Below are 24,064 nucleotides of genomic sequence, written 5' to 3' on the forward strand. Positions count from 1 at the left end.
CAGATGATGATGCTGATTTGGTTTCCTATGTACCTAGAAACTGTCCCAGTTGAGCGTATATCTTACTTTTTGGTGTAATCAAATAATCGTACCATCCAAGACTGAATCAGTTTATTAAAAACAATGGAGCGCTACCTACCACATGATTTGCCTATGAGATATTAATGCAATAGTCGAGCACGTCAAAAATATATTTTTTTTGCAAACCTTTTGCATGTTCATGTCTTCATTTGTGCCCTTCGACATTGAGGAATAATAAACAGAAATAAATAGACAAGGTATGAGCCCTTTGAATGGTGGGACCCACCTCCTTCTTTGCCAATGTGTGTTCAGTGTTTTCTTGCCTGAGAATTTGTCCACAGCTGTTTCTGAGATAAGTCCATGGAAACTAGCGTCAAAGTGTGGTGTTTCATTTAACCTTCTGCAGGAAAAGCGTTTATACTGACAAGAATGAAGTCCACCTCCTTCTTTGTCCGGAATCAAAGGGTTTTAAAACCCAGTACTGGTTCTTTTTAAGGCCGGGTTCGTTGTCCGACAGTGCTGCAAGAGCTCTGGATCCGTGCCTTTGGAGTCCACATTGGACATAGGGATGTTATTGGCTGGGTCAGTTTTGCGGAAGTCTCCGCTGTGGCCACCTCTCCGTTTTTGGGCTTGGAGGCTGCTGTCTGCACGTTGTGTTTGCCCCTCTTGTTTTTACGGATTAGATAGTAGGCCAAACGCCTGCCAGAAGCAAGAGCAGGAGGACAACTGGAATGGGGATGAAGACAGACCAAAGTTGCCACGGCGGAGACGTGTGGTTTCCCGTGGGTTCTAGAGCCCGGGGATGCAGTGGTAAAACTAGCTCCTTCGGTGCTAAGAATCTGTCCATTATCAGGAATCCTCAGCAGAGTGGCCAGGTAAACTGAAGAAGCGTTGTAAGGGCTCGTCTGGAATGACAGCACACATTCTGCTGGAGGGACCCCGTGGCTTTAAGCAGGAACCGAGCTTCATCCTGACCACCCCCAGCTTTTGATCAGAAGCGTTATCTAATATTTCCATTGCTACGCGACCTTCGTCCAGGTCCTTCTGGGTGAATGTCTGCATGGGCTTACCGGCATCAGGACCCCCAGACTTCACAATTCGAGCTCCTCTGGGCTGCTGGATGAACCGTGAATGATGGGTGAGTCTCTGGTCTTGTTGGCCAGCGGAGTTGCATCAAAAGCTTTCTGTCCAGTCGGACTAGGGAACCTTGAGGCAACAGAGATCCTGAGCAATGTTGTCCAAGGCGTCACAGTAATGTGAGGACAGAGGCGACGTTGGCGGCCCGGCTGCGGGCTGTAAAAGAACACTGTCTCGGGATGAAGTGGACTTGACAAAGCGACGCTGACTCGGCCTTCGCTGATCTGGTTTCTGGGTGAACGCAGATGTGGGCTGCCTGTCCACCATGACAGCTGCATATTTCGGGGTGCTGGTGATTTTGTAAAGGATGTCCTCCTCTACAGGGCCTCCTGTAGAGGCCTTCAACATCTTGGTCAGTCACAAGAGTCTGATCGTCTCCCTGCTGTACCTTGATCTCAGGGACCTGTTTGAGAAGCAAGGTGCGCGCTAAGATTCCTATGTGCAGAGTGTGGGCTCTGTTTCATGCTCGCCATCTGATATAGTGAGTCCACAAATCCATTTGTAAGTGTGGCCATCGCTCTGGAAGGCCACCTCCTCCCGATTGATCATTTCCTGAGTGAACTCAGAGATACGTTCTGACGTAACAGAGTTGAAGAGGTGACCATTACGGGGGGCTTTGGGCACCTTAAGAGCACCTCATCTGGTGGACTATCTTCGTCTTGAGTATTGAGATGCTTCTGGGGTCAGGAAGGCCCTGGAGCCTTGGAGAACCTCCAGAAGCATATCCGTTGTGACTAATTCGGGGGGGTTGGAGCCACGTTGTTTGGACGGAAATGTGAAAAGATCTCCTCCAGGATTACAGACTGAGCAGGGGAGGCCAATCTCCACCCTCTGACTTCAGGCGGGCTCTGAAAGCAAAGCTGTCCGCGGCGGCCCTCGAGTCATCGTGTAGGTACTCCAGCCTCCCCTGAGACACATCTTCTTGCGTGAAGAGCGGCTCATTACGGGGCAGGTCCTCGCCGCCCAGGGTGACGCGACCACGATTAGGGAATTGCTTCATTTCAAACACAACATCCACGCCTCTTTGCTTATCTTCAGTAACTTGCCAGAAGGTTGGAGGCATCAAGAATGGAATCATCAATCACTTCGTCTGGCCCTGAACGATTTCAAGCCTGAGAGAAGAGAAAACAACAAGTAAAAAATCCCAAGAGTCCTCTAATTTAATATGCAGAAGATACTCAACAGTGAGGCAAGGCTGTCTCCTGTCGAGTCTAACTGTGCATCACGTTACGGTCAGGGCTGTTGAAAACGTTTGCAGAGAAAGATGGAGCCTGTTACAGCAGCCAGCAGCAACACAAGCACTATTGGTAAAACTATGTATGACTCAGGAAAGTAAAAACAAGGAATACTTTCTAAAATAAAGAATGAGCCATAGCCTACGAGCATCACAGCAAAGAATTTATACATGAACACTAAATAGATTACAACCAGCTGAGATTAGTCTTCAAGTAGTACTGTCCAAATGATCTCCTTACTGCTGTGGTCAACAGTATAGATGGATAACGAGGCATCTGACAATAAATCTCATTATTAAACTTAATCGATCAACTTAAATCTCAATCTTGATTAAATGAGACTGTCTATTAAGGTATGTGTAGGAGTTGAGCATGAAAATGCTCATTCTGAAAGATTTACAGTAACACGTAACTATGAGAACATTTTCCATTCTGAAAACGGATATGCGGCAATGTGTTAAAAACACGTTTTCGCCTCATCGAACGATTTACCTTTGTTCCTCCCATCTGAGAGAAATGTTGCTGTGAGCAGCGTGTAGGAGACGGTGATGGGCAGGACGCGACGGACCTCTGGATTGCATCGAGGAACCACCGTGAACTCCAGGGAGTCCCTCAGCACCCAGAAAGGCTCGGTGGGCAGCTGGTGCTCGTAGTAGACCCGCTCCAGACTCCAGCTGGGCATCACAGGAGATAGCATTAACTAACGAGGAGCTACATCTAGTGACATTTAACCCCCCTTTTTTACCTTTACATTTTTTTGTGTTGCTGCTTTCAACGAACAAAATACGTGACTGGAACGTGTAAAAACCACAATCTGTCTGATCCAAAACTTAATTTTACTTTGTTTAGATGTTGTTTCAGTTGCATTGTGGACACATTTGGGCAAAAGTCTTTTTGAAGACACCTCATCTCCTAAAGTCACATTCTGCACTTCACTAACTACAAGATTTTAGTTTTTGAAATGTGGATTTTATGTCTTCCTTTCTCTTTCCTCTGTTTGGAAATAAAAGTCATAGCAGCACCACTTTGGCTGTTCTGAACTGGGAACCCCACGGTGATGGCCTGGATTTTTACTTTGAGGTCACCTTCATCCTGAATTCAACTCTTCCTCTCTCCTTTACACTCTCACTCACATATTGTTCAACTATCCTTACTAGGACACTGCCTTCTTGTTGATTGGCACAGAAAAGTTTGGATCAGATATGTCTTATTTTTATGCCTTAAATGTGTACACATTTTTAAGACATTGGATTATCTGTATGGTGTCTTATTCATTTCATGACACTAAAGCCTTCTGACCTCAGATTAGTTCTCTTATTATGTATTTCAAGGCTAAAATCTTTTCCTACCTAAAGAAACAATATCAATTGTCAAATAAACATCAATACGTCTTCAGTTTAGTTCTTCCCTTCCATTCTTGCGTTTACACTAGGCCCAGTCACGAGGGCACTTTATTAGGCACACCTTGCTAGTACCCATTCAGACCTCCTTTTGTCTTTGGAACTGCCTTCAACCATCAAGGCAGAGTTCCAACGAGGTGTTGGAAACATTGCTCGGAGACGCTGGTCCATACAGATGGGATAGCACCACTGACTCACACCACATTTGTCATCTGCACATCTAGAGGCTGATCTCTTGTTCCACGCTCTCCCAAAAGGTGCTCTTTTAGGTCGAGGAATGGTGACTGTGGCGGCCATTGGTGTACCAGAGAATGTCAGTTTAAGATGGTTTGAGCTTTGTGACAAGGAACTTTATCCTACTTGAAGGAGCCGTCAGAGAATGGCCATCAAGGGATGGGAATGGCTGAAACACTACTCTGGTAGACTGAGACTTTTCAACATTCACGCTTTCACGTCGTTTACACCAAACTCTGACCCTACCGTCTGAACGTTGAAGCTGAAGTCCCGACTTATCAGACCAGGAAGCGCTTTTCCAAATGGTTACCGTCCAGCTTTGCTGAGCATATGTGAATTAAAATCTCAGCTTCCACTTCCTCCAAGGTGTGGATCCTGGTGCTGTAGCCCACCTGCTTCGAGGTTCGATATGTTGTGGCATTCAGAGATGATTCTGCACATATCTTGGTTTGAGAGAGTGAGGATTTGAACAGTTCTGTTTCTATGTTCTCAAACTGGTGCATCCCTTTCTCCTCTGACCTAAAAAAACAAAAAAATGTTGTCCACACCACTGTGACTTACTGGATAAGAGACGGTTGTGTGTGAAAATCCCAGTGGGTCAAGATTGAATTTCTGTTTGCGTTAATAATCAATTCACAAGGTGCACCTAATAAAGCGGCCTGGGAGTGTGATCTGTAACAGGACTGGTGATTTGGCTCCTGGGAGACATCACCCATCACCCAGTTATCTCAAAGAAAACAGCTGACCTACATTCATTTTCAGAGATCATGACCTTAGTCTGCTAGAGATTGGAACCAGCCTCCCAAGACCCTGCAAGGACAAGCGGGTATACAGGATGGGCGGGTAGCCTTAGTCATCACGTCAGACTCATGATTATATCTTTTTAAAATTGCGGCACTGAATAAAGAAAAAAATATGCATTTTAAATCATAATACAGCTGTGAATTTATGAAGGCTGGCATAGACACAGACTGCCAGGCAGATGAAGTTGTGTTTCCAGCTCAGCTTAGTGTCACATTTTCTGTTTTCTGTCTGTTTTTTGTAAACCCAGTCAGGGATGGATGTGGACAGAAGTTCTTGAATAGACCAAAAAACGCTTGGCAGTGGCAGGCACATCGGCCCAACAATCCTAACAATTAATGGTGCATTTATTGTTTGGACTTTTTACTGTGTTAAGAGCCTGTACAGAGGAAAATTGTACTAACGTCTTAGTAAATAAGTCAGAGTTACTGAACAATAATGAAACAAGGAATTGAAAATCTCAGGCCTGCACACCTTTGTGAACGTGGAGGAATTTGCAATTTTTGTGCAGCATCACAGCAGAGATGAATTTAGTTCAGAATTATTTTGTCTTTTCAAACCTACTTGTAATTGACAACCATGACGGAACAAAACAAAACCGCAGGCAGTTACTGCAACATCATGCTAAATGCTGCCCCCTGCTGGTAGAGATGAGGAACCTACTTTTTCCTCACTGACAGCTTTGGCATGTCAGAATCAACAAAAGGCACACATTCACCCAAAACAGAAAACTTCACTTAAACAAAACATTTCACCGGTAAATTACAGGATAAAGAAGATTTTTTTATAATCTCCAAATTACAAAAGACTCAAATAATATGTTTCTTTCGCTGCCAGTCATTTTCAAATAGGTAATCACAAACGAGTTGATTTAAGGGGGTTTGAACAAAGAGGGGATCTGATTTATAATGTAATATAATATAACATAATATAATATAATATAATAATTGGTTACTCTACACACAGTGTACTTAAGATTTTGAAAATGCTATGTTATGGCAGGAAACAGTTTATTTAGAGGAGTCAACGAATAGGCAAATGAAGGCAACCTTGTGTGCTAAGTCCATTTCCATGCATGTCTGAGACCTTGAGCTGCATCTCTGTCGTAAACAAAGATGAAGAGGTTTAAATGAAATATGGTGATTCTCTTTCAGTTTTGTCCATGTTGATATGCCACAAACACACCTGATTACATCCTGATTGGTTGGATTATGTGTGCTGGGAAGTACCTAGTCTCTGCGAAAGGACATTAAGGCAATGATGTACCGACCAAGGGAGTCACAAAGCTAGAACTGATCAAGAAGAGGCTCGGTCGGATTAAGCCAGCCCAGACCAACGTGGTTAGACTTCGGCCGCGATGTTTTGAATTCACTGTGTTTTTTTTTTTGCTTTTGTTCACAGTCTTCCTCCATCAAGATATGTTTTAGGTTTTGCCTCGATGCACCCTTGGTTTATCCAGCAGAACTACGTCAAAGTTCAGCTCTGAGTTCCAGAGAGAGATCAACTCCAACAGACTCAAAGCTGCAAAGTCAGCACCACCAGAGCCTCCAGCGGAGTGAGAGAAAGGGCTGAGAACTGACAGAAGCTGGAGCAAAACCCCAACTCAGTTCTGAGAAAGAAAGTAGCATTTTAACCCAACAGCAGGAACTGGACCTGTTTCCATTCCCATTTCTTCCAAACTTTCCCCCAGTCTTATGCCCACACGCTTGTTAGAAATGGGATATATGAGTGGAACGGTCAGTTATTCTGAGAGCTGCATGCTCACTTAGATAATCTTGGACACAACTCTGTGGCACAATCTATCAGATAGCACCCCAGTGGTGACACATTATTTCACTGATGACATGTGAGGAAGTGTACAGCCCCTGCATGGGCGTGTACCTAGACTTATTTATTACGTTTACAGGAGGATCAGCCGGGGCTCTTGCTGCATTCCTTTTTCCTACATCGTGCCCGATCAAGAGCCCGTCAGCGCTGATGTGTCTGGAAACATGTGTCTGATTTTCTTAGATTAAATAAATTAATACTCTGTTTCAAGTGCTGATTGTCCAAAACCCTTTAAATACAAGTGGAGGTCGCTTGAGGGGAAAGGAGCTGGGTCCATGTAGGTGTTTCACCGCCAGCAGGGTGCAGTAGCTCATGGAAACAGGAGGGTGATTACTAATAGGTTCATTTTGTTCCAGCTAATTTTTGATCCATAGCTATTATGAAATAGCTTAACAATTGCTACAGTTAATGTTTCCTGTTACTGAAACATAATCATTCCCTATAATCTCATTGCTGAGTGCCTATTGTGGCTACAACGGCTTAGTGCGTAAAATTCTTTCACTAGAATAAAACACTCCTGTTCTTACTGCTGTAATGTCCAAATTCCATTTATCACGATTAAATGTTAAGGTACGAGAACAATGTTTTGATAGACTTGTAGGAAGTTGTAAGAAACAAACTGAGCCTAGGTCACAAAAGTTACCTGTGACTGTGAGATCAAGAGACTTTCCTCAAACTGGTTCTGGTCCTTGGCCAAGATGAGCCTTCCCAAGCGAGGTGGGCGGATGAGCAGGAAGCTTGCGTCGCTCCCATCCTGCCTGGTTGCAACTCCGAGGTTGGCGCTCTTGATAGCCTGACGTGTTCCTAAACAGGCACACACACACAAAAAAAAGGGTTCTGTGTGGAAAATGGTTTTTATGAAGAGCAGGAGCTAGAACTCCTGTACACTACAACTACCTCACAAAAGCATCCCAAGTCTGACATGTCCAAGCTAAGCCCATGTGACAACTGATATGATGCATGGTGCATAAAGTAATGAATGTGAGTAATAATAAACATGCCTACATATAAAAAAAATCTCCTAAAGCATTTGCACAAATTAAAACATAAGCAGGTATGAAATACTACATAATAATGTATCAAATAATATGGAATGAAAATAAAAATGAAATAAAATGGGTCCAGACGGATGTCTGGTAAAATAGAATGTGACTCCAAAAAAAAAAGTCCTTATTTAAACCCTTTCACTTCAAAAGTGGCATCAAACTAAAATGCACAACATAAATTCGTTACATGCTGCAGCATTTACAGATGGACTCTAAAAGCAGCTCCTCTCAGGAGCATTTTGGAAAATTTAGGACAACTACAAGTGCATAATGCTGCACCTACTACTTCTGTCCATTAAGGGGCGCTGTTTAGACAAGGTTTATTCCCATTCAGTTCACTTTCTGATATGATTGCAGTACAGTGCTGGCAAAAGTAGCCATACACCTTAAACCTTTCCACATTCTGTCACATTATAATCCCAACATTAAATGTGTTTTAGCAAAAATATTATCTTATAGAGAATCACAAACACACATCAATAAAAAATCTGAAAAGCGCGCTTTTATGTTCATCCCCCATCACTGTGATATCGATGAAAAAAATAACGTGCAACCGACGGCCTTTTAAAGACACCTGATGCACCTGATCACCACATCAAGCCCCAATAAAATAATCGGCTATTCAGCTGATGAAATGTGGAAAGGTTCAACGGATAGGGAATGAAGTTCTGCAGCCGTGCAGAGACGCGTAAAGGCGGTGACAGGCCATCTCTGTCATGCTGTAACAAACCGCCCCGCCAAATTTTCTTTCTCACTGGGGCAGTGTTTACCCATTCAGCATTCACTCTCCTCCACTCGTCTCTCCTACCCACTTCCCTTCTATTCTGCCTCAGCATGAGTTTGTGGATTTGTTTAATCGGCAGCTCACTCAATCAATTATTCTGAGTTTTTGGCTCTGAGAAAGAGGGACAGTCCCCGGCGATGGGCCTCCTCAGTCAGTCACAAGTCATTCCTCTCCTCATTGCTGAGAATCGGGCAGCCTCACGGCATCCTTACCTGGAAACACCACGAGCTCCTCCCCTGTTTCCAAGGTGATGGTGTGAGGCCTGGTCGTGATGGCAAAATGATAGAGAGGAGAGGTGTGCTCTCCATCCGTCACTGTGAAGCTGAACCCACCGGACTCTTCACCTGGAGGGACGGAGAAAAGGAAAGGTTCGTTTCTCCTCTCTAATCGAGCTTTACATTTGCCCACGCTGTAAACGCAGGATGTAATTAAAAGTTTGCTCTACCTCGGTGACCTTGATGAGCAAAAAAAGCGTTTATGTGTCACGGTAAAGAGGGGAAAAGGCATGTTCAATTGTTCACTTTATCACAGCACAGCCTCAGTTTATGTTAAAAGGCGCATCGATCAGTTCCAGAGGCTTTCTAATTACTTTCGACTGCATAGAAGGTGCACAGACACATGCATTCAAGCAAATTAAAGCAAAAAAAAATACAAATAATAAAATCGGCTGCTCATATAATTGATTTAATAAGAGAGCTAGACATGGTGGTATTTGGCCCCTCACCCTTGTGGATGAAGATGATTTCCCCTCTGTTTATGTGAGCCTGTGTGAAGTTTTGGATGCTCTCCCTCGGCTCCTCTCCTAATGCCACCACGCCATTGGTTGGCATTTCTATGTGGTAAACCAGCTCCTGCGCGGGGGTGTCGAGGTCCTCCGTCCTCAGCATACTGGCGGTGATGACGGCTTCCTCGCCGGCAAGAACCTGGAGGATATCAAAGACAGGAGGAACGGGGTTGTCACACAGAGATGAAGAGACGCCGCAGATTACCCACGAGATCCGTGCACCTTGACAGAAAGGTGACACGCAGGCAGGGACGGTGCAAAACCAGAAAACAGAGCTGGAGAGGGGACCCTTTGCAGATTTCTTCTGTTTTCGTTTTTTTTTTTTGGTAAAATGTTTCAGATTTTGTCAGACAGAAACAATGCGAGTAAATATGAAATGAAGTTTTCAAAGGATAATTTCCTACGCTTTCAAGAGGCAAGCTCAGACTTTCAGACAGACATTTACTGACAGTCAGACGCAGTGGACGTGGATGAGATGCCATAATTTAACCATGAACTTTGCTCTGCCAGAGCCATCGGTTTGTAACCTTAACCTCAAGTGCACTTGGTTTATGCAACAAAACATTAAAGGAGCAATAAATAATAATGACACCGAATGCCTCAAGTCAGAATAACAGCCTGCCACTGACAACAGTCTAATATGCCGTTTCTAAACGATCCGTTGCTGTTGGGAAGCCCCACTGAAATTTTACTTAAACAGGACAGGTAGATGATGTTGTATTTTGTTCTGTTTCTAGTCCGCTTCTCTTACTGCCTTCCATGTTTGCAGGCTGCTGCTTTTTTTCCAAGAAAAAATACCAAATGCTGAGCTGTGTTTTGGGAACCATGGGAACTCTCATATGACTGGCTCAGGAACCAGGAAGTAAACACACGCTACACTCTGAACCGAAGTAGTTCCGTAAAGGTGGGTAAAAATTCCTGTGCAGAAGTGTGAAAGACAGATTCCTAGTTATTAAGTTGCTGTTGTTGCTGCTGGTATTGGCACAAACAGTTGTTACTTTTGAGTGGCAGTTCCCTTTTCAGACAGGGCCAGGTTGGTTACGTTGGCTTTCTCCCTTCATAAAGGAAGTAGATTTTAGCCATTTCATCTTTTGTTTGCATTTCTAGTTATTCTAATGTTCTGTTTTTGTGTGTGCCTCTGTGAAATTGTTCCCTACTTTCTCAAAGCTGTTCCTCAGGTGTTTATTCGTGCTGCAAATTGTCCTGAATAAATACTTTTTTGTTCACTCACACCACTGTCAGACCCTATGATGCTGTCGGCAGTCTATTGGTTGTCTGAGCTCTGTTATTAGGCGCCTCTGCATTTGGGTCCTCATCAAAACCAAATTGTGTCCGTGTTAGTTTTACACCAGCTGTAACTGGTTGTAAAACCTTTTTCTCTCATCAACCGACAGACAATTTTCTCCACACATCATTTTGGTCCTGGAACTCTTCAGTGGATGCCATTTCTGCCCTAGGAGGTTGTTTCTCAGCTGTTCTTAAATTTCCTAGGCTGCGGGATGTCGTGTTGATTTTTTTTGCCATCTGTCAGCCTACTTCGTGCTGTGAGACAGGTTCTATAATCCTACAGGTCTGGAAGGAGACAGACCTGGGTGTGGCTAGTGAAAATGAACTTTTTTTATTTAGGGCCAGGTTGGTTTGGAAAGTTTTATACCTTTAACAGTTAAATTAATCAGAGAGACTATCCCTATTTGTCATTCAAATTGGTTTGACAATCTAAAAAAAAATATTACGTGTGATAAAATATCAAAGAAGAGAATAAATCTGCGACGGGCCAAACACCTTTTCACTACATTGTAACCAGTTTAGCTAATAAGTGTTTGAAAATGAGGTCAAAGGAGGAACAAAAGCTGTCAGAAGTCATTTGAAGGGAAACAGTATCTTTTAACAAGGAGAAGCAGCATTTAGTTCCTATGCTCCGTTTATCTGGAACAAACTTCCAGAAAATTGTAAAGGTGCGGAAAGCCTGAGTTCTTTTAAATCAAGATTAAAAACACATTTGTTTAGGACTGCCTTCGAGTGTTCTAGTTAACTGAATCACCACTTTTTGTTCTATTTTCTATCTACATTTTATTCCTACTTGCTTTTATTCTGTTTTATTTTTGCTATATTTTAATCATGTAAAGCACTTTGCATTGCCTTTGTACTGAATTGTGCTATATAAATAAATTTGCCTTGCCTTGCCTTGCCTTTTGTCGTTGTTCATTCAAGCTGCTATAAGAGAGAGCTATAAGTTTTGGTAATTTCATGACCCACCGTCTGAGGTATCAAAAAGTGTTAGCCAGAGGACGAGTATCTATACAAACCTTGAGGAGTTTTGTTGAATTTGGAAGAGTGCTAACTGAACAACACAAGCAATTGATTGAACGCAATTTAACAAAGTTGCTGTGTTCCATCTTTCTAAAGCTTTAAACCTCAGTTTGTCTTTGAACGCGATGGACTGAGAAATGTTGAGAGCCTTTTTTGAAACCTTAGAGGGAATGCGATCATCAACATTTTTAGAGAATGCAAAAAAAGACTGATGTCTAGAGTTACTAATGCTAACCAAGCTCATCGTGACAACCGGTAAAACGAAAAGCAACTTTAAAAAGCAGAAACCTGATTTAGAAACCTGGTTCTCTCACATGGCGGGATGTTATCTCTGGTCCAGATATGAATAATTAATGCCTGCAGGAAGACTAACAAAAAGTGTTTGAACTGATAAAAGACAAATTTATATCGCCACGGCTGTCTTTACACAAACCAAACATTGGAAATCAGCCACAAGTCTCTGCTTGGTGCATCTCTACAAAACAACAACAAAATTAAATAGAAAAACAAGACGCAGCTCGCTCCGTAGTCACTGCTCAAGAAACAATTAAAAGGGTTAATTATGCGTCCACTGCAGAGCCCAGACGCTTCTGTTATCAAAAGTTGGAGCAGCGTTGCAGGCTGAATGATTCTCCCAGGGTGGAGGGCCTCTAATGGACTTCTAATGGTTGGCTGGCTGAAAGGAGCATTAATTGAAAGAAATGGGCCAGATCCCGAGAAAGGCATTCTTAAATAGCTGGGATCAGTCAGGAGAGTGAGCTAAGGTTGCCCTGCAATAAGAGTTTTCTATCGATCTATGGAGTCATTCCTCCTCCAATAGCCCCCCGCCTCCCCTTCTTCGCCCAGACTCTGGATAAAAAGTAAGAACCCTCCGGCAGCAGTAAGAGGAGATTCCTCAGACTCAGATATATCACTTTGCTAGTGCCGCTCGCTGAGAGTCGGCTGTGAATGCGCTGTCTAACATGGGCAGCATTGTAACAAGTAGTCTAATGTGTTCCTGTGATCATATGATCTAATTCTGAATGGATGTGCTGAGCCCAGAAAACAGTAAATACTGAGTTGAGCTGAAAAACAGGAAGTCCGAACTATCTGCTTGTCTTTTTTCATATACAGACGTATTTATGTATTCTGATGATGGTTTTTAGAATAAAGACCCTTTGAAAATAACAATCTTTAAGCAGGTGTTAAACTTTTTTGTTGAGCTGATGTAATTTTCTAATCTTAAATTAAACATGTTTTCGCCAACTGTAAGCAGAAAACCAACATAGTTAGCAAAAATAAAGGTATGAAAACGTCCGTCTGTATAGCAGCTAATCTATATAAAATGTTTCACGTAGTGCATGGAGCCTCTGAAAGAAAACTGACTTTGTCCAATGATATATTGAAAATGACAGTATATATATATATATATATATATATATATATATATATATATATATATATATATATATATATATATATGTATATATATATATCTATATATATATATATATATATATAATATATCTATATATATATATATATATACACACATATATATGTATATATATATATATATATATATATATATATATATATACAATCTCACAAGCAAAGGTGTGAAATGGAAGAGGTAGTAAGTAACTCTAACCCTGTATATATATATATATATATATATATATATATATATATATATATATATATATATATATACCTAACCTCTTCCATTTCACACCTTTGCTTGTGAGATTGTAAAACTTTTATTGAGGAATTACATTACTGCCATAAGAGATTCTATTTTTAACTTCTTTCAAACCATCCAATCTTTACCGGGGCAGCAATTAACTGAACGCTGCTTCAGTTGCTTTACAGTTCCCTGAATGCTCAGACCGACAGGGAGGGTAATGTTAAAATAAAGGACGAAAAGATTTCAGGAAAGGTGGATGGCTTGACTTCATACGATGGCAGTGCTGTGCTAAATTTCCACGCATGTTTAATCCCTGCAGCCTGGACATGTCGTGAAGACATAGAAATGTTTTCTGTTTCAAGCCGTTATGCCATCTCTGGTACAGTATTGCAGGCTCTAATGTAACAAATGTGTTGTGAAGTGTATAATTTAGTTGCCTTACAGTCCACTGCGTAAAACATCCTGTTCAGTTTCACACTCCATCAAAGCTCCATCACGATGACACACTGCATCAACAGTTCAAAGCTGTAATCCATCATCACAGACTCTGGGCTTTTTTTTTCTTTAACTGTGAGATTGTGTCTTTGTTCCGCTCTAATGACAACTTTTAGAACCGGGGACAAGTTCAAAGACAAGTGCGGCTTGAGTGGAAGGAAAATCAGCTGTCCTGTTGTTGTTCACTGCAAAGAGGCTGCAGTGGAACTTTTCTGCATTATCGCAGAGAATTAATACAGAATTATTCAGAATCACTTTTAACAGCAACATGTCTGATTAACATGGAAACATTTATAACACAGGATACATGTAGACAGTAGAGACATAGAGACGTTTTTGCATTAATGTTTTTTCTACCCATTTTTGGACTGACCTGTCCATTTTTCTTAAGGTTCTTGTTAGATATAACTGTTAATGATATTGTCGTTAGGCGTATTTCGTGCCTGCCTTAACACACGAGGTTGGCATGCAGGCAGGTTGGAGAAAACAGAGGTGGTGGTGTTGTTTAATGGGTGGAAAATTGTAGCGTGGTCTCTGAGCCTCTGAGGTAGAGGTGAGTCACCCTGTGTTGTCGGGGACCCCTGACGGTGTTTAAAGAGTTGGAATTTCCCAAACACGTACCTCCTCCTGAGCATCGACCCGCTCGGCAAGGCACGAGACTGGTTTCAAGCTGTTTCCAGCTTCCAGCGGAGTTTTGTACCTAAGTGGTGTTGACATTGATAACTCTGATTTGTCTATAGCTTGCAAATAAGAGGACAGATGTTTATATATATACTTAATTTATTTTTTGCCTTACTAAATTATTTATACCCGTACCTTTACTCATTTTTGTGACATTACAACCACACAGGTCCGTGTATTTTATTGGAATCGAATGTGATAGACCAACAAAGGCTCACGCTCAGGCAGATTGGGTGAACATCTGTGAACAGCAATCTGGAGATCTCCAATTAGATTCAGGTCCGGACTTTGACTAGACCATTCTCTCGCATGAACGTTGTGCTTTGTTTTAAACCTTTCCATTGTACCTTTGACTATATGTTTAGAGTCGCTGTCCTGCTAAAGAGGGAATTTCTGCCCCAAACTGACCCTAACCCTGGTTTAAACTTTTTTACAACTTTCTCCTTCACCTGTCTGCTGTGTTGTTGGTCTTCACCATGCCGTTAGCTCACTGGTTTTCCTTAACATACCTCTGTGACCCTCACAAGATGGCTACTGAAAATAAATTGCAACTACTTACTAATTACTTCTGAAGGCAACTGATTGCACTGAATTTTATTGAGGAGTATCAGCGTTAAAGGGGCTGGAAAAGAATGCATACCACGCTTTTTCATATTTTTGTTTGTACAATTTGGGAACGCAGCCTCTCCACAACCTTTCACTTTACAATTAGGCACCATTTTGTGCTGGTCTCTCACATAAAGTCCCCATAAAACACATTGAAGTTATGTTTGACAAAAAGTATGAAAAAAGTTAAATTGGTATTATTACTTTTGGAGAGTGGGTAACATTTTATCCGCAGCACCATTAAAGTCTGTGGACATCCGGTAATGCCAAGCTATTGAGAGCCTCCATCTCCTCGGGGCTGTTTTCTCCCCAATGCCTGCAAATACACAGCCTGGTGGTTATTTCTTATTTCTCGGGCCTCAAAGATGGTGGGTAAATGGAGACTAACCCAAACAATCCGAGCCAATTCCACTCTTTGTGAGGGAGAGTGGAAGTGGATCTGTTTGCCTTCCAGCAGAACACCCACCATCCCTTGACTGCTCAATGCACTCCTGTACTTTATCCCTCTGCTCACACAGACCTTCAGAGGAGAGAGATGCTTTCGCTAAGTAACTCCAGATACGGTGCAGTACGCGTAGATGACTCCGCTGATAATAGCACCCACCTGGAAAGTCTTTAGGAACCAGGGGAGAAATAGTTATGTTACTATACCCAGCCATCGTTGCCCCAGGTCTGCTCACATCGCTAATGTTGCCATGGGTTAAGGAAAAAGCTGCAGGCACAACGGCTAATATTGAGAAGGATGTGCTCTAATCAGATTCCTAGAAAGTCCCCAAGCCTTAAAGGTTAAGAGGAAATTAAGGCTTACGTTTCAAGACTTTTAATTTTTTCTTGACGATGTGAACCGTCTGATAGGTGTCATCAGCAGAATGTCATTGACTGGAAGAACCCTGTGGTTTCCCAACACTGTTGCAGCAGGAAGTAATGCTGAGCATCTTCATGTAGGCTCATATAAGAGGATCAGGATGGGTGAGGCATTACATCAACAAGTTGAATTTCCATGGAAAAGCTTAAGCCTCGCCAAAGAACAGTTCTGAGGGGAAATTTTCATAGGTTCATGTGAATCTGAAAAACATCAGCTACCAGCAATTTCCGGTCATGTAGATATAGGGGAAATACTCTTAAAAAAAAGGCTGGATGTAAGGTTTATATGACCACTGAAAGAGGCAACAGTCATCAGGGGCCGAATCATCCATGAACTTGAGGAACAATACTGGGTAAGCGGTACGTGAGCAGAACATTGCCCATCACGCTGCTTTCCTTCGAAACATAATGAATCCCGGTGCCACGAATGCCCCAGATAAGCAACCTAGACACACACGGAAAATTCAAGGGACGTAAAAGATTAATCAAACCGGCTGTTTCTGATGCTCAGGTTCAGCAGGGGCACTCTGATTGGTGTGTGGCTATGCAAATCAGCTACAGAAGCTCATTTGTTGGGTGAAGCATAGAGGTTAGACATATTCCCTCAAGCATCAAAGAGCATGATCCGGTTGCCAGTTCATCACTTTTCCTTTCCTGGTCCATATTTGATTGACACTGTCCATTGCGGGCAAAGGACAACCCACAAGAGCTGTAATTTTTTGACATGATCTGACCTACTCATCAAGCCATTATTAAAGTTTGGCCCTTTATCAAACTCAAATCCTTGGGCTTGCCCAATTTTTCCTTCACATATACTCTGTGGACTAAACGTTTGCCTAATATAGCCCCTGCACTGGCAGGTGCCACGATCAAGAGATAATTAGTCTTATTTACTTCATCTGTCAGTGGCCATAATGTCCTTCACCGTTGGCGTTAGCTCCTGATGCGTATTTACTGGCTCACACGTTTCTACGGTGCAGTTCCCGCCTTTACCACTAGATGGCTACATTGCCACGCACTCTACGCACACAAATCTAGGGCAGGTATTCCAAAAATGGCCCCTGCAAATTGATGGTTTATATAACAATCAATGCATTTAGCAGCTAAAGAGGATATATTGCAAATTCAATTTGATTGAATACAATGGCTGAGATTTCATATTGAGGCACTAATGAAGCAGCAGCCACAGACAAATGACTCAGTTTGCAGGTGACTCTACAAGACAATACTGCTTTTATTTTATTTATTTATTTATTTATTTTTTAATCCGGTAGTGTTTCTGGGGTTTGAATCCGAACAACCAAAGTCTCAACTGGTTCAGAAGCAGACCTCAGGTTCTGGGAGGGGGGAACTGAAGGTGGAAAAGCAATAGGAAAATACAGATAGGGATAATGATGAGATCTGTCATGGCCACGAAGAAAAGAAGAGGGCGTTGATATCTTCATTCGGACTCTAGGTTCAAATCAGCAGCATTTTATATTCTAATGTCTGGCTATTAGCAATTCAAATCAGTATATTTACTTACAGATTGTTTAGATCTATGACAGACAGACAGACGACAGACAGACAGACAGACAGACAGACAGACAGACAGAGGGAAAAGTTAAAAGGAAGCAGATGGAGACAGACATGGGTACGCGTTATTAAGACCAGCTGAGCTTGAGCAGATCCTGGTCATGACCATGTAAGTCATCATGTCTGATCATCTGCTACTGAGGTTACACACACACACACACACACACACACACACACACACACACACACACACACACACACACACACACACACACACACACACGCATCCTGCCTTAAATCAGCCCGACTGCAGCTGAGGCCAGCCCCAGCTCTGTGTGGGTTACACGTCTCCGTGTGTTATTATGTTACATTCTGCAGCCGCAGCAGAGGAGTCACAGGGATTGGACGCCGCCGTTCACTCTGCCATAAAGCAGCGGTCTCGTCCACCGTTGGGTTTTCCAAAAATACGGGTTGCCAGGGAGACGGAGGAGCCGCAGGGAGAGCGGGGAGGGCTAAATGATACAGTCGGTTTCCAGTTTTGTGGGCTGATTACAGCCGCCTTTTTTTTCCCCCAACAGCCCGAGTTCTCTAACGGCGGAGTTGACCCAACTGAACCTCCGAAACCTCCGCTAGATGACTGACGCAAATCAGTTTGAAAGCTTGCCAAGGGTTTGGCCACAAATATAACGACTGTAAAGGATGATAAAGCATGCAGAATACTTGAGAATGTAATCCAGTCCAATGAAACACCACAATCTAGTCTCCATGATAAACATCTACTAGAATCATCAGCTATTTCCAAACATAGAGAAGAAGAAAAGAAGAGGGGTTCAATAGTAATCTTCTTCTAGATTTCATTGGACTGTTACTTTTTCAGCCACCCCCCCCCTCCTGTTTTGAAAAGCAAGAAAACACAATGACGATTCAATGATCTGCATATGTAGTCGTGCTAGGGGAACGTCAGTGGAACATCCCGACAATGTTCAAGGAACATTTGCTAAACGTTCCTGTAAAGGTTGCTGTTACTTTTAATCAACATTACCCACACAACTTCTAAAGGTTTTGGGTTAAAAGTTACGCCGGAGTTAGCCGTACCTTTTTGCCAATGATTACAAAACATTAGCTGAAAAGTTAAAGTTAGCTGTAACTTTCACGCAACGTTCCCTAAAACACCGTGTAAAGGTTCCTGGTAGACATGGGCCTGTTACCGGTCCCAAGGTATTCCACCGTTTTAAAACTTTATGGCTTGAAAAGACATAAAAGAAAACATTTTTCTGTCACATTGTTACTACAGTTTAAAGTCCACCGACATATCCATGATCTATATTTATCGTTGCCACTGGGCAAGAGGCAGGGTTCAGCCTGGACAGGTCGCTAGTTCCTCACAGACAGTTCAAACGTTGTTGTTTTTCATTAAAAAAGCCAGTTAGGGTTTTAGAGGGAGCTCTCAATTCTCGTTGACAAAAGCAAAACTTGGCCCTTCAGGAAAGCCATGGCTTCGAACCAAGAATACGAATGAAAGGAGTGCTGTCTGTCACCGTTACACATGCTAACAGGCATGATGACTAAACAGCTGCAGACAGCAGGCTAGCTAACAAAGCTGCCAACCCAGCTAATATCAGCTTTTCAGCGTTACTCTGTAAACAGCACAGAAATTGGTAATATTTGTGCAAAAAGTGTTTTTTTTTTTTTAAGAACCTCTTTGAAATTCAGATGTGTGACCTCCTATTGGCTGGGTTGGATATGAGCAAATGACATTTAAAGAATTTATTCTTAGATCATTAATTAAAAAAAAACCCAACTAGATTTGTTTTAGATCGTAGATTCATATCAGAATGACACCACCACACAGTCGCACCAATTCTCTTCTTGTTGAAATTCCCCAAACTCCTATATCACTAAATCCACATTAACGCCTAAAGGACCAACATGTTGTTAAAAGCTGACTTCCTTTCTGTAGCTCAGGATCTCATAAACTCTAATGAGGCCATTCATTCGCTGCTCTTTTATGTGTGTCTTATGGTTTGGGCAACACATTAAACTAGAGAGAAAAGCCCACACTCCTACAGCCCAACATGCACAAGTTGATATCAGGTGTATGCCATATTATATTACGTCTACAAAATAATCGTATCCAGGGTAAAACATTCAATAAATTGGAAGAAAAAAACAAAATAAACAAGTGTTGTGTTCTCTGTATCGAATTGCTTCCCATCCAGCATCTCTGCACCTCATTTACCCCAAAGACAAAAGCTTTAAGTAACAGCTAATGCTCTGTCAGAGGGAGAGAAGCCTTACCTCCAGGCCGGTGTTGCGTGCCACTTCTGGCGGCTCATCGTTCACCGGGATGATAGCGACGGCGATGGTGACAGGGTGACTCCGCCGATCAATCTCATAAGATGAGGCAGAGACTGTAAAACTGTCCTCTGTGGTCTCGCTTGTGTCGTGCATGTAGAAGACCTGTCCAAGTTTTACCTGCGGGAGACAAAAACGCATCCACTTGTCACTTAATTCTGAATTCGAAAGGATCGTTTCAAAACGCTTGAAAACGTAGATCCATTTCAGCTTCGGGGCTGACGCAGGCTGGCCACCGTGGCGCAGAAGACCAAGAAGAAGCATCTGTAGTGATGGAAAGGTGCTGATGCAAAAGCGGGATTATCTTTTTTACACAAGTATTCAGACCTTTCCAATAAACACCTGATTTAAGTGTTTTTGGACACATAAAATTTTAAATTTGATGTTTTTGTATGGAAGTTTAAACTCTTTTTCAGGATGAAGGGAAACTAGACACAAACTGCGAGTCTACAGATACTCTAGAGCAGTTATTTCAAACTTAGATCCTCAAAGGCCGGTGTCCTGCATCTTTTAGTAGCGTCCCTGGTCCAACACACCCCAATCAAATGGCTGAATTACCTCCTCAGTAAGCCGTCAAGTTTACCAGAGTCCTGCTAGTGAGCCGATTATTTGATACAGGCGTATACCGAATATTGGTGTATCCTATTCAGGTGTACACTAATTTAATTTTCCAGTAGGACTTGGTACCTGTACATGCTGCCAAAAGTACCAACACTCGCTTTAATGACCACAGTGCCAGGTGGCTTGATAGTCCAGCAAACTGGCCTGACCTCAACCTCACAGAGAATCTGTGCATTAGTTTGAAGAAGAAGAAGAAGAGGCACCGGACCCAACAATACAGTCGAGCTGAAGGTGCTTTTAAACTGGCCTGGGCTTCCTTGACATTCAGGTTAATTGCTTTTTATCCATTTGACCAGAAACCAGTATATATATATATATATATATATATATATATATATATATATATATATATATATATATATATATATATATATATATATATACTGTACCACTCAAAGGTTTGGGGTCGCTCAAAACAAAACAAGTGGTGTTTTTCTGTTACAGCTGAATTTATTTGAGTGGGATGAAAACCCATCAAAGAGCAGATACACAAATACACAGGTTGCGCTTTATCAAGCTACAGTTATATGGAAAACACAATCTGTGTCCAAAGTCTAGGTAAACTCTTCACACAGAAAAGAACATGTTGAAGACGGTCTAACAATCTGATCTGCCTCTGATAAAAGCCTGAATATCAGCCTCCCCTGGTGACTGACAGCTCTGGGAACAGTTGGAACTTTGTCTGAACAAGCCCCAGCAGGCTGCTGAGAAACACGGGGCATCTTTACAGGGCAGGAAAAGTCAAATGGATCCCAGATGACTGGCATCTGGACTAACAACCTCCACCACATCTCTCACTATAGAAAAGTCGGTGGAACAATAAGTCTGTTAGCTGAAAAAAAAAATCAATACGTGGGTGGGAGATTAAATTTAAATAAAGACTGACTTAGAAAAAGACTTATATGTCTTAATAATTATCATTAGCTGCATATTTCCTTTTGTTTCACATTTGTTGTGGCAATATACCACCTTCTGTGTTCCTTCTGTAATTTCAGAAACAAAGGATACAGCAAAAGAGTTTTTTATTGGCGGTGAGGTACTAACTTCCTCAAACCTGTTCAACAAAACCTCACTTCTAATATCCTAAAATTCACATTAACAGAGAAACACAGAGAGCCCATGCATTTTGTACCGCATACTTTCTGAAATAAAGAAGCATCCCAGAATGTAGGATTTTACTTCCTTTAACTAAACCATCATCAACATTTACATTGAGTGGGTATTTACGCAGAAGCCAATGACTACCGACAGGAAACTGAGACAGGAGATGGAGTGCTCCTAATGATCCTCCTGGGCGAAACATTCTGATAATGAAACATGTAAACTGTTTTCCATCAGGTTACCTGCATGGTATGAACGTGATCTAAAATACTAGCTTTCACTTAAACTGTAATGACATGTCTCCATTTGCACCGTTTGACTTGTTTATCATGCAGGTACTCTGGCGCTTTACAGGTATAGCGTACGTGTTTCACTCAGAATGATAACCTAGTGGTGCACTGCCTCCCACCTACATCTCCAACGTTAATAATCATTAGCTAGGTGTAAAAAAAACGTACCTAATGCAAGCATAGAGTTTATAAAACAGCAACCCTAAAAACAGCAATAACATTTTTTGAGGTTGGTGATTATTTAAGACAATAGAAATCCACTTTTGGTGTTCGTCTCCCTCAGGCAAAGCATGATTTTCAGCCACAGAACTAACTCATTTTGATTTATACTAAAGGGAGACACCACCCAGGGTGGGGGTGGGGGGGGGGGGGGGGGGTGGGGGGTGGGTGGTGGTTAGAGCAGCATGCTTGCACTCTGAGAAGGTTGCAAGTACCCGGTTCAATCCCTGCAGACTGCCACCGTGAGTCCCTTAGCAAGACCCTTAGCCCCAGATTGGTCTCTGGGCGCCATGATAGCCGCCCACTGCTCCCTAAGGGATGGATTAAATGCAGAAGACAAATTTCATTTCAACGTATAATTGCAATGACCAATAAAGATTTTTTCTTATCTTCTTCTACAACTATTTTTATCCCTTTAACAGAGCCATGGTTTAAAAGTACTTAAATACCCCTGTAAGCTTGTAATGGTTTGAAAAAGGAGTTGTATGTTTCTACATGTGTGGACAATCTTATTGTTTGACTTAGATCCTACTGACATATGAGACATTTAGAGGAAAAAGGACACATTTAACCCAGATGTGTCTTGACATTCTTCTGGCTAAAGTTCATGTAGATCTATTCGCGCTCTCTGCGTATTTCCCATCTGTTACTTATGTTTCTGCGAGCTATAATAACTTCAGCAGCGCTTCCCGACGGAGGACTTTTTTTTTTTTTTTTTATATCATAACCTTTCCTGTCAGGGGAGAGCCGATTAAGAACGATTCGAAACTGTGCGTACAAAAACAGCTTTTTCTGTTGGGTTTGTTTCCATGGGGGGGAAGACCAAGAGATTTTTTTAATTCCCACTGTTCACCAGACAAATTCATCTTTCCAGTTAGAATCTCTAGGAAAAAAAAACGCGGGGCGAGTCCGCCGGCGGGAGCAAACGGCAGGACGTTTGTGTGCACCTATTCATTATCACAGGAATATACCAGGCCGGTTTACTTTGGCTGCGAGGAGTCCAAAGGCACCGTCAGCCTTTCCACCATGGCTCAGCAAAGGAGAGGGAGAGAGAGAGAGAACCAAGGCTAGCAGGAGGAACTATCAGATTTGTGACTAACTACCTCCGCTACACTATGTTCTCCATTCACAATGCATGATGTTTTTCCACTCGTAAGAACTCATCCATTTTTCATATTTTCCGTAAGCTGGGGCGGCTCAACCGCATGGAGGGAGACCAGACAGATGCGTTGCAGCAGCTCCCCCCCATCCCCCCCATCTATCCGCCTGCACATCTACCGCACAGCGAGCCCCAAACAGAGCTAACTGCTAATAACTGGAGGAAAGCTCACTGTGATGCCATGCTGAGGCCCAACAAGCATGAAGCAGATCGGGGGGAGTTGGATGTTGTACTCCCAGGACTCATTAGGGTCGGATAAAAAACATTAATTCTTTCTTTTGTTTTTCAAAGAGAGACAACTGTGGGATGTGTTCGGCCCTCTCACAGGAATCTCGTGTGCATCGCTTTTCCTTTAAATTAATCTGCTTGTTGCAAATTAAATGGAAATATGCATAAGTTACGTGCGTTGAATCGTAAAATGCGGGAATTTACTTTAGCTTCTGGAAAGTATCTGTACATTCTTGGTACAAGCGGGCGCTTGTATCTTGATGTTGTTTTCCAAATCCTGACGCCAAAGGTAAAATGAGAGAAAATAGACGCTATGTTGCAACTTTTCATGTTTTTGTGATCAGGGGTTTCTTTGGAAAGGACAATAAGCGTTGAACATCTTAACATTTCTTTAGTTGAATAGTTCTAATCAGGCTATTGACCTGAAATCCCGCTTGGTTTGTTTCTTGGTAACCCACACAGATAAAACTAGGCATTAATTGACTTATGTGTAATTGAATATAAGTTGAATGACAGAGGGAGTAAGTTTTGAACACTTGAAGAAAATATTTAGAAGATATTAGCTCCCTCTTAAACCTATCCGGTTACACCAAGAGTTTTTTTTGTTTTTTTGTCTTTTTTTTACTGGCAGATTGTTCTGTTATTGTTCAGGGATGTAACAATAGAGGTCTTTTTAATTTACATG

At 42.2% G+C, this 24,064-nt stretch overlaps 1 protein-coding gene across 1 annotated transcript in view; it reads right to left on the reverse strand.

The window, feature by feature from the left end:
* Positions 1–408: 408 nt before the first annotated feature.
* The window catches only part of LOC105926217 (chondroitin sulfate proteoglycan 4), a gene marked incomplete at both ends in the record, with an annotated part of 90,599 nt that continues 66,943 nt past the window's right edge, over positions 409–24,064 (reverse strand). Inside the window, 25 exon segments of the mRNA XM_012862445.3 lie at positions 409–519; positions 522–620; positions 623–718; positions 721–782; positions 784–967; positions 970–1,014; positions 1,017–1,149; positions 1,152–1,198; positions 1,201–1,326; positions 1,329–1,506; positions 1,508–1,614; positions 1,617–1,787; positions 1,790–1,838; positions 1,840–1,925; positions 1,928–1,978; positions 1,981–2,198; positions 2,200–2,242; positions 2,245–2,270; positions 2,886–2,928; positions 2,931–3,051; positions 3,053–3,067; positions 7,299–7,459; positions 8,698–8,829; positions 9,210–9,408; positions 19,705–19,881. Coding sequence (XP_012717899.2) covers positions 437–519; positions 522–620; positions 623–718; positions 721–782; positions 784–967; positions 970–1,014; positions 1,017–1,149; positions 1,152–1,198; positions 1,201–1,326; positions 1,329–1,506; positions 1,508–1,614; positions 1,617–1,787; positions 1,790–1,838; positions 1,840–1,925; positions 1,928–1,978; positions 1,981–2,198; positions 2,200–2,242; positions 2,245–2,270; positions 2,886–2,928; positions 2,931–3,051; positions 3,053–3,067; positions 7,299–7,459; positions 8,698–8,829; positions 9,210–9,408; positions 19,705–19,881 — 2,652 coding nt within the window.

The sequence above is a fragment of the Fundulus heteroclitus genome, unplaced genomic scaffold (assembly GCF_011125445.2).
Source record: "Fundulus heteroclitus isolate FHET01 unplaced genomic scaffold, MU-UCD_Fhet_4.1 scaffold_497, whole genome shotgun sequence".
In the NCBI taxonomy this organism is placed as follows: Eukaryota; Metazoa; Chordata; class Actinopteri; order Cyprinodontiformes; family Fundulidae; genus Fundulus; species Fundulus heteroclitus.